The following is an 11522-nucleotide window of genomic DNA, read 5'->3' on the forward strand; positions in this document are numbered from 1 at the left end:
CACCCCTCCCCCCTCCCCCATCCCGGTTTAATTTAAAACCGAGTCTAAAAACTACCCAGCATCTTGCATGTGGAAAGAGAAAATAAAAGTTTGTTTTTTTTCTTCCTCCCCCCTCCTCCCGGTTGTCACTGAACGATAACGTACTGAATGTTTCTAGTTATAATCGAAGATGAAAAAAAAAAATACAAAGTAGAAGAACTTTTAATTTTGCAACCCCTCGACACCCTCTTGAAAAAAATGACCGGGTTGGGGTGTGTGTATCTCCTGAAATGACTGAATGACGGTTTATAAAAAGAAAAAAGAAAGAAAGGTATGTAGGCTAAAGCACTTTCTGAGCGATCGGTCAACAAAGCAGACTCAGTTTATCCAAACACTTTGCCTTATCTTGAGTCCGTCGTGCTTAAGGTTTTATGTTTATGAAAATATGTTAACAGAGGACTTTAAAGCAGCTCTCTCTCTCGGCTTAACTGACTTCTCAGATTCATTTCAAGAATATATTTTAAACATTTTTAATGTTTCTCTGACTCTCCTTTTTTTTTGTTTGGTTCCAAGATTTTCAACACAAGGCCAAAAATAGTAAAATTTGAGGGGTCATTCGACGTCCAAATTATTGCTGAGATTTGTTTGTTGGTTTGTCCCGTTCGATTTACATTGCGGGGAACGTGATTCAACCTGGTATCGCGGTGTTTGGGGATACCCTGACTCTGGAGTGTGTCATTGATAGCTTTAACCAGTAGAGGGCACTGCACTGCGGGCTGCGGGTTATGGCTGCTTGTGCCATCACTGATGCGGTGTCACCAACCATAGTAATGTAAAAAAGAAAAAAAAGAAAAGACCCTGTTTGGATTTATAGTTTCGATGTAATAATTTTAAATGTTTCTTTTTATTTGCATATATTTTGTGCTATTTTATGTTTTAAATAGTCAAATGTTTCTTTGGTTACAGCAAGATAGTGTAAAATCAATTGAAAGAAATAAAGAAAATCAAATCAAAGGACTTGAACCCGTGTGTGTGTGTTTTTATGTGTACCTCGTGGACTGTGATTGGATGATTGGTTGATTTGGGCCCTAATGAACCGCCAGTTACTCAATTAACTAAAGGACATACAAATATACAAGTAAAAAATAAAACATAAATATATATATATATATATATATATGTATGTATTTATTTATGTTTTATTTTTTACTTGTATATTTGTTTATATTAATTATGTTTTGTTTGCGTACACATACACTACAACCCTGCACTGGTTAATTAAATCCCCCAAACCCTGAACAGCTATGATATCTATCTGACATTTAAAAACAAAATAAAAAAGCGTTCAAAAACACTCATCCAGCGCCCCGTTCTCCCTCGTCTCCTTGAGGCGGACCGGCTTCGGGCCTTCTAAGTGGCTCCGGTGAGGTGCCAGTCAGGGCTGTCTCGTGCCGAACCGACTCCAGGGGCGTGGACGCTCACGTCGCGAGACCGCTTGATCTTATCAGGATAAAGGAGTTCCTCGCGGGCGGGCCAGCGACATCACTAACGCCGGTCTTCAAAGTTTAACCATTGAAGAGAAAGGTCAGATTAGTTCGACTTATTTAACACGATAATCCAATTTTACTTTCTTTATTTAATTGTTTTTCCCTCACCGGCGGCGCCCTATTGCATTATAAATGTGGCGCGTCTCCCGCCTAGCTAGCGTGGGAACCTGTCATCGCGGTACGTCTGCATGCGCACGTTAGCCGCTCGCGGACCGTGTATTGTCCCGCCCGCCCGCCAGCCCGCGCGCCAAATGGGAGCTCGCTCGGTTCGGCTCAGTCTCTCGCCGCCGTGGTGTCGCGCGCCCGCACTCTGCCGCTGAGCGAGCACCCACCACACCAGGACTGCCCGCGCTCCGCGATGATGTCGTCTTCCCCTCCCTCATCCTCATCCTCCTCCTCCTCTTCCTCTTCGTCGTCGTGGTTGTCGTCGTCGCAGAGGACTTTCCCTCGCGCCGCCGCGTGTTGAACCGAAACCGACCCACCCACCACCGTCTCCCCCCCCCCCCCCCCCCCCAACACCGGCAGACACCCCCCTCCCCCCTCCCCTCCCCCGGCCCACACCCCCACCCCAGCCCGGTGCATGGTGCTCGACCATGCGCGAGTACAAGGTGGTGGTGCTGGGCAGCGGCGGCGTGGGGAAATCCGCCCTCACCGTGCAGTTTGTCACGGGCACGTTCATCGAGAAGTACGACCCCACCATCGAGGACTTCTACCGGAAAGAGATCGAGGTGGACTCGTCGCCCTCCGTGCTGGAGATCCTGGACACGGCGGGCACGGAGCAGTTCGCCTCCATGCGGGACCTGTACATCCGGAACGGGCAGGGCTTCATCCTGGTGTACAGCCTCGTCAACCAGCAAAGTTTCCAGGACATCAAGCCGATGCGGGACCAGATCATCCGGGTAAAGAGGTGAGGGAGGCGGCGTGGGGTGTGGGGAGATGTCGGGGCTGTGTGGAGGACGGGGAAGGAGCATCAATTGTTAATAATAGGAAGCAGTGCCTAGCCCCTGTGTGCGTGCGTGTGTTTGTGTATGTATATGTATTTCTGTATGTGTTTGTATGTGTGTCTCTTTCTGTGTGTGTGTGTGTGTATGTATGCATATGTATTTCTGTATGTGTTTGTATGTGTGTCTCTTTCTGTGTGTGTGTGTGTGTGTGTGTGTGTGTGTGCGTGTGTGTGTGTGTGTGTGTGTGTGTGTGTGTCTTTCCGTGTGTGTGTGTGTCTTTCTGTGTGCGCGAGCGTGAGACCGCTATAGACAGCGAGAGCCAGGGGACATTCCTTTTTCATTGTGTAATTCCGGGTCTTCTAATTATGAAGGGTGTGTGGGGGGGGGGGGGGGAGACTCATCTGGCTGACTGGTGGTCCGTCAACAGGGGGATGATGAGCTATGTCTAGTGTTAGCAACAACAACCGGAGCCGTCTTTAGTTAGCCTCTCTCTCGCATTGTTTTAATACTGACTGGAGGCTTCTTCGCACACATCTGATAAACTCTCTGTGTGTCTGTCTCTCTTTCTGTCTCTCTCTGTGTGTGTCTCTCTCTCTCTCTCTCTCTCTGTGTGTGTGTCTCTGTCTCTGTCATTGTCTTCTCTCTCTCTCTCTCTCTCTCTCTCTCTCTCTCTCTCTCTCTCTCCTTTTTTCCTTTTCCACCTCCTCCCTTTCTCTCGCTCCGATCTCGTGAGAAGCCGTTGATGGGTGCGTGCGCGTGTAAATCCGCCGCTCATGTGTTTTTGAGAATAAGATCCGAGCAGCCTAACGTCCCCTGCGGTCCGTCAAATTCACTGAACCCTCGCGGGGTTTGGGGTCGGAGCGGGAACTCCAGCGGCCTTAACGCGCGGAAGAAAACAACGCACTATTCACGGCGCGTTTTCTTCACGCTCGCCATTTTAACCCCTAGAGGAGGGTTATGGTATTGCCCTCAGCAACTATCAAACTATCAATTCCTTTTTGCTTAATTTTGACTTCAGGTCAGAATAGTAGAAGTTTTTTTTACTGAACTTAATCAGCGAGTTAGAGGGAGAGAGTTGTTCTGTGTATGGAAGGTCAGTTTAAATAAACGAACCAGTCATCTTGTTGGTCCAGTACCATTGATTAAACTAACTGCCCTTGGAGTTCCACCATTAGCCTGCAGCTCTCCGGCCCGGGCGTGACAGTATTCCGATAGTCCGGGGCGAGTGTGTCAGCGAACCAGTCAGACGAACGACTGCTGCTCTGACTGGGGCCAGCGACCATATGGAGTGGAAACACCAGACTCTTATGGACGTGTGAGATTCAGGGAGCGGGAGTCATGCATCGGAAAACATTGCTGATTGAAGACATTGCTGATTTTTGGGAGTTAACGATCCGATCGGCAATGCTACCGAAATATGTCGGAATGTCAAACATTCAAATTCCAAATTGTCCCCCGCAATTCGAAATTTGGGGTGAAAAATACTTGGGAGTGGGGAAATGGACAATTCGTTGTTGTTTTTTTCGGGTGGCGTGGGTCACATCCACCCTTTTTCCCACCACACGATCACCATGACAACATACTCGCTTGGTTTCTCGGAGGGTGCGGGCAATGACGGATTACCGCATGGGCAAAGTGGGCACATGTCCAGGGCCCTGGCCAATGGGGGGGGCCCTATATATATATATATACATACATATATATATATATATATATTTTTTTTTTTTTTATTCAAAAAAATGTAAATGGCCAAGACTTTGGTCATGAAAGGATTTGAATGTTTTTGATTTGCAAAATAAATACATCACATTTCAAAAAAAAATTTGACGTGACGTCAATGTCGTAGCGCTCGGTCAACGGTCAATTTCACAGTGAAAATGGAGAAACGTGTGCTAAGCGGGTCGGCATGGCGTAAACGAAAGAAAGATAAAGACACTAAAGATACTGCCCTGGTACAACAAACACCGTCCATCTCAACATTTCTTACTGTGGATGGCATGAGTCACAATGTGCGACCAAATTCGGTGTGCTAGCGCGTGTGTGTGTGTGTTGGTAGGGGTCCGTGGCTGCTTGGTGTCTAGGGCCCGTGGCCATGTTAATCCGTCCTTGGGTGTGGGGGTCCGTTCGCTGGGAGATGGAGGGTGGGAGGGGGGGGGGGGTTGAAGGGGAGGTCTCTCCTCACTGGGGTTGATCAGAGGCCAGGCCCCCACCCCCCCCCCCCCCCCCCCCCCCCCCACCCCCCACCCCCCACACACGACACCATCACCACCACCCCTCTGATGGGATTGCCTTCAGTCCGAGGCCAAGAAGACATCCTAGCCGCTGCCTCCATTAGGGGGAGGGATTAGAGCCTGGGTCGCCGTGCCAACCACCCCCACCTCCACCATCTCCAACACCACCCCCCTCCCTCTCCAACCCCCACCTCCATCAGATCACCTCCACCACCTCCAACCCTCACCTCCATCAGATCACCTCCTCTACCTCGTCCCTCTCCAACCCGCGCCTGGACCGCCACCTCCAACCATCCAGCCACACCTCCATCATCTCACCTCCTCCCTCTACCCCCCCCTCACCTACACCCACCCACCCCCCTCCCTCTCAAACCACCACCTCCATCACCCCATCACTAACTCTATTTCTACCAATGCTTCCGTCATTGATGGTGGGACTCCTGCTCCATCTCCACCCTTACTTGGCCAACAATGCATCATGGGACATTTTCTTGGAGGATGCAGGGTGCAGTGGTTGGTGTTCTTATTGTAATAGGGGTGGAGGTGGTACCGGAGGTTTATGGGGGGGTCCTGTTTATGGTGTCTCTATCTGGCACGGTCGTGTCTCCGTGTGACGGAGCAGGTTCGATTAAGGTTAGCCCGGCGGGGAAAAAAGAGCTAAACTGACAGCTCCCATTAATCATTCACACAACCTCGGTCTGTAGAGAGAGAGAGGGAGAGGGAGAGAGAGAGAGACATAAATGGACAGCAATAGAGAGACAAAGACAGACAAGGAGAGAGAGAGAGAAAGAGAGACAGACAGAGAAAGAGAGAGATAAAGAGAGAAAAAGACATTGAGAGAGAAGTGTTCCCTGTTCGGCTTCTTATTCCGGCCTTAAGTAACTGAATGTACATTTTTTTCACACTTTTCAAATCCTCTCACCGTCAAGAAAGCGCCGTTATTTACTGTCCTGCTGTGTGCGTCTTGTGATGCTAACACTCTCCCATGAGTACGCCACAGCAGATAAACGTAAAGAAACACACACTGAGCTCACAATGCCGTCTTCATTTTGTTCCACACGTTCCACTAAATAATGAATCACCCCAGCAACGGCCCTAAAACATCACGTCCGACAGATGGTATTTGTGTTTCCCCAGTGTGTCCGAAAAACAAGACAACCCCCCCCCAAAAAAATAACATCCTAACTTCCCCCACTTCTGTACACTTAAAGAATCCTTTCATACTCCTTCCAATATATTCCCGTAGAGAGCCGACAACAGCATCAACTGCATCTGAACACATTGTGTATTTGTGCCATCATAGCTAGAATAATTATACTGTGCAGTCTAAAGAAACATCAATCAGGAAATGGAAAGTAAATAAATAACAGATAGAACAGAGATAGGCACGCTAGAAACAGTACAGTCACAGGAGGCAGGTGATTTGAACAATTATTTAAACAGTAATTTGAATTTTGAATTTGTTTTACTCTAATTTGAACCCGTGTGCTCTTGAGCAGAGGTTCCTAAAGTAAAGACAGACCCTGGCCCCGCCACATGGTTCCTGTTCCCGTTAATCCCGACACAGTGAGGGTTCAAATCCCCCCGGCGTAAAACCCAACCGACTCAAATCGTCGGTTGTAAAACACAGAGTTGTACGCCCCACGTCATAATCGCGCGATCAGTTCCGAGCGCTTGCGTGCAAAGGTTTACGGAGGTACGTGGGGGGTCCTGGTTCAAAGCGTGCTAGCTTGTAGCGTCACGCCGCCGCGGCGATGCTCTGTCTAACAGCCCTAATAGCAGGGAGGAGGTTAGGCTACGTTGGTCGCTAAGTGCCTGGAAGAACAGCAGAAGAAGAAGAAGAAGGAAATCAGGGCGAGGACCCATAACTACATCTCCCAGGGGGCCGTTGGGGGAGTTAGGAGGACCAGAGCATGACTTCCTGTTTGGGTTTATTCCAGTGTTTGTTTGCCAGTGGGAGGCTGATGGTTGGTTGGGGTGGGGGGTGGGAACCAGATGAGTTCTAGAAACGATGGGTGCTTAAAGAAAAGTGAGTTGGCAGAAAGAAAAGCCACGCCTAAATCCTCCTTTAACGTGTGCTTTGAGGAGTTGTCTGAAGTGCTTCCAGTGACTTATAGCCCGCTGTCGGACAGACTGATGAGTGTGCGATGTTTGCAGGCTCATAGTTTTACAGAGCACTAACTGTACCTAAAATATCCTTGTGGACATTTCCGCGAGATGCATCCGGCAAGCCCTAGTGCAACTTTAAGATGTTGTTACGCCTACTCAAGTATTCTGATGCATCCTCTCTCTCTCTGTTATTCTCTATCTCTCTCTCTCTGAGTCTCTCTCTCTTTCTCTCTTTTTCTGCCTCCCTCTCTCTCTCTCTCTCTCTCCCTCTCTCTCTCTCTCCCTCGTTCTCTCTATGTCTCTCTCTTTTTCTCTGTCCCTGTCTCTCTCTCTCATTCTCTCTTTTTCTGCCTCTCTCTCTCACTCTCTCTCTCTCTCTGTCTCTCTATCTTTCCCTGTCCCTGTCCCTCTCTCTTTTTAATTTAATTAAAAAGAGCTTTAGTGGCATGAAAAAGATACATTTACATTGCCAGCAGTTTAAAAAATATACAAAGGGAAAATGAATATAAAGTACTATGAAAAGATAAAAGGTATAAAATAATAATAAAATGTAAGGTACAAGTACAGGACAAAAGTAATGTAGTGGTTTTGATAGGGTAGGGGTGAGTTATTTGTCAGCTATCTCTAGCTCTTTCTCACATGTGTTTAATGTGTTTCTAATTGAGGTCATTCATATAATCAAGGGGTCGATGGTAACGGAATGTGTTATTGTAGAATTTGAGAGTATATTTCAGCAGGTTACCATGTAGATCTTCTCCTTATCAAAGCGGTTTGAGTGAACGTCTCATCGTCTGAACCAGAACGTAAACGAAAAGGCCTCGGTTCGTCCTCGGCAGCGGTGTTCAATAAAAGAACAAAGATTAAAAAGCACGTAAAAAAAACAACAATTTAAAAGCACCCCAGTCCACATTCCTCCATCATCTGGGTCCCAGACCGTCTTGTTTCCGCCGGGGTCTTGATTTCAAAGTCGGTGATGGTTTACGATCACACGTGCATCGTGACATGGTCCTTCTGCACCTTGGACTGCTTACGAGGAGACGAGGAGACGAGGGTCCGGCACGGCAACACACACGGTGGTTGATAACACACACACACAATCACTCTAAAGTAGTCACAAGAAGGACCGCTTCTGCAGGTCTTTTATTCCATCTGCCATAAGAATCTATAACACAACTGTTATGAAACACTGTGCTGTCACTAATCAATAATCAATTCACCTAATACTTTGATGTCAATAATGTGCACTGTACATTCTGTATTGAAGGACCTTTTAGCCTCAACTGTTAACCCTTAGGTGTGTCCATCTATGCCCCTATGGCATGGCATTGTAATCACTGTATTCTTTTTATGTATGTATGTGTGCTGGACATACCATAACTTCCTTTCTTTGATTATTGCCTCTTTTTATATTCCATGGGCTCCAACAAGTGAACTTCTCATGCATGGGATGAAATAAAGTTCTTATCTTTTATTGTTTCTCATTGGCTAGTCACTTTTAGTCGTAGTAGCTTTCCCGTTTCTCATTGGCTAGTCATTTTTATTGTTAGCTACATTAGCCTCTTTAGCAAACCAGCTCGAAAACAAACAACACAACTTTACATTGTATTGCACGCACAGCAACACTTTGGTGACCGGCATAAAGTAGCAATGTAATCAAGTGTGTAAAAGCATTTAAAACCTACATTAAAATGACCAACGTGATACAAATACAAAGAAAATAAATCTCTTTACGGGCGCAGCCATTTTTGTTGACGAGTAGTACGTTCGGCCTCACTAAACTCGCTCTACTTTCAAAGCGACGAGATACTACGGCCAAAAGCGGGCGCGCCTCAGCGAAATGCCGCAAGAAGGCTGGGAGATTTGCAAACTTACAACTTACACGAACCGGCGTACCATCCAAATGGATTACAGCATAAGTATCGCAGGATTTCAACACTTTCGCAATTTTCAATCTCCCTGCTCCCCAAGCGCATTAATTGCGTCCCGGTCGATATTTCTCTCACTGGCTTCATCGCTTTTGTTTTTCCCTAGATACAACCAACATCTGCCTCCACCCCCACCCCACCTCTTGGGGAGACATCAGTTATGAGCACTTAGCTAGCCGTGCCCTCGCTAACACGCTACGTAGCTGTGCTAGCATCTCCTTGGACCCAACGCCCTCTGTGGGCTCCTTAATAGGGGTGTTTGTGTGTGTGTGTGTGTGTGTTTTTTTTGACCAGTTAGCGTTAAGCGCACAGGAGGGGCTGGGTGCATGCGTTAGCACGTTAGCTTGGCTGCGGCTAACATGCTTATTAAGACCAGATGCAGCTGAGCTGTGATAAGGGTGAAGGGCTGCGGAGCTAGCTGTTCACTGGTAATTAGTTTGTGTGTGTGTGTGTGTGTGTGTGTGTGTGTTTGTGATGTAAATCAGGGAAGGATGTATGTGTGTGTGTGTGTGCGCTTGCTTGCACGCAAGGGTGTGTGTGAAGGAGGGGGAGGTGGTGTCTATGTGTCTGTATATGGGTACGCCCTGTCTGTTTATTTGTTGGTGATAGTATGCAAGATTGTGTGTGTGTGAGCATGTGTGCGTGCCTGTGAGTGTGTGCGCCTGTTTGTGTGTGTGTGTGTGCGTTTGCCTCTATGTGTGAGCATGAGTGTGTGTGTCTGTGTGTGTATGTGTGTGTGTGTGTCTGCGCGTGCGTATGTGCGTGTGCCTGTGTGTGTGATTTTGGGAACAGAGAGGTGAGTTAACAATGCTGTAGCAATTTAGCCCAGCGTGTGTCCTCAGTTAGCCACGGGCTACATGGAGATATGGAAACTTGAGTGTGACTCACTGTGTGTGTGTGTGTGTGTGTGTGTGTGTGTGTGTGTGTGTGTCTGTCTGTGTGTGTATAGGTGTGCCAGTGGGAGATCCACATGTATGTGTGTGTAAGAGAGTAGGGATTTGTTGTGTAAAGGTCTGGATTAACACGTAAACATTTGTGTGTAATTATGTTCCCAAGTGTTCTCATAGTTCCTGGATGGTGAGACAAGAATCGTGTAAAGGCATTAGCTAAAAACCTCCTTGTTTGCTAGCTCGTTAACTAATTGGTTAACGAGTAAATTGACTCGCTTCCATTCCTATTGTCTCTCTCTCTCTTTCTCTTTATCTCTATCGCTGTCTCTGTCTATGTTCAATGTTAACATGTAAATCAGAAGACATGAGTAATGTGTTCCTATCGTTGGTCATTAGAATAACTGAAGGGTGAATCGGAAGCATTAACTGAATACATTAATGATGACGTTAAAATGAAGAATGTCTATCAGGGATTCATGCCAGGCCTGTACCATGTTACACATGATACTATTTATACATCCTCCAAAATGACTGGGTGTGAGTACTGACAGTGCCTGTAATACAAAGTAGTATCAGAGTATGGGCAAAACGCACTCGTCAATGTCACAAATAGTACTTTGTTGTCCAAACTAGTATACTATGCCTCTTTTCATGTCCTCTTCTCTCTCTCTCTCTCTCTCTCGTTCTTTCTCTTTTGTTAACTCTTGTCTTTTTCTATCTCTCTGTTTCTCTATCAATTAAATTCCAAAGAGCTGTATTTTCACGGAAAATGAAAATATACATCGCCAACCAAATCAGTTTAAATATTCAAAAGAGGGAAAATAAGTTATTTAAGGTGAAAACACTTTTTTAATATTCATTAGGTAAGAGTACAGGAGAAATAAATTCTACACCAAAGTACTCTTACAGAATATACAGTACGACTAAGGCACTGTCTAACCAAAGTACTGAGCCATATAGATAAGAAATATTAGTTTCCATTTCTGGTCAAAAAATATGTTGGTCCATATTTTTTGGCTCCTGGTTCACAGTAATGTCCGTAAACAACGTTTGACACTAAAAGCATGTGCCCCACCCCCGACTGCCTTTACCCCGACAAATCCCTAAATTAACGACCAGTAAAAAAAAAAAAAAAACGTATACATCCTATAGCGTTTGAGATACCCATCTCCAACAACCCCTCGGGGGGAGGTGGGGGGGGAGCCTGTCGTTGTCAACCGCCTTTGAAGCGATGTAGCGCGCGTGATAAGCCACCTCCGACCGCGCCTATACACCACCATCGCCCCACCGCGTGACAGAGCGCGTGCCGCCAGCATCGCTGATGTCTCCTCGGTTCTATATAGAGCCTCCCCCCCCCGCCGGGATGTCAGACTGCATCCGTCCGCTACGCCTCTCGCGACCCGTGTGCCTGCGAGCGCTCGCGGCGGCTAGCAGCGTTGCGTGCCTCCTGGTGTTCACACCGCTGGGAGCTAGGTTAGCCCTCCCACGGAGATATGCTAGTTACTGGTGTGTGTGTGTGTGTGTGTGTGTGTGTGTGTGTGTGTGTGTGTGTGTGTGTGTGTGTGTGTGTGTGTGTGTGTGTGTGTGTGTGTGTGTGTGTGTGTGTGTGTGTGTGTGTGTGTGTGGGGAGGGGGGAAGAGAGAGACATCACGGTTCTGCACGAGTTCGGTACAATGAAGGGAAAAGAAAAAACAAAAATGCAGAAGGCAATTTTTTTTTATTGTCTCAGGTTGTACCACCTAGTGTCATACAGTCTCTCCCCTGAGCTAGCTGCAACAGCCTGAACTGTGTAATCTAAGATGTAAACAGTTAACATTAAGTACCCCACATCACCTCCAGACTCCATCCGTAACTTGTAAAAACAAAATAAGACAATCAGTTATAAAACTGAAAATTC

The 11522-nt window shown here is 46.8% G+C and overlaps 1 protein-coding gene across 1 annotated transcript in view; it reads left to right on the plus strand.

The window, feature by feature from the left end:
• The first annotated feature begins 1548 nt into the window (after positions 1–1548).
• Positions 1549–11522, plus strand: part of LOC307074658 (ras-related protein Rap-2a-like) — a 15569-nt gene continuing 5595 nt past the window's right edge. The window contains exon 1 of the mRNA XM_079734913.1: positions 1549–2433. Within this exon, the coding sequence (XP_079591039.1) occupies positions 2120–2433 (314 nt within the window). The 5' untranslated portion in view covers positions 1549–2119. The remainder of the gene's footprint in view (positions 2434–11522) is intronic.

The sequence above is a fragment of the Pollachius pollachius genome (genome assembly GCF_949987615.1).
Source record: "Pollachius pollachius genome assembly, chromosome: 4".
NCBI classification, from domain to species: domain Eukaryota; kingdom Metazoa; phylum Chordata; class Actinopteri; order Gadiformes; family Gadidae; genus Pollachius; species Pollachius pollachius.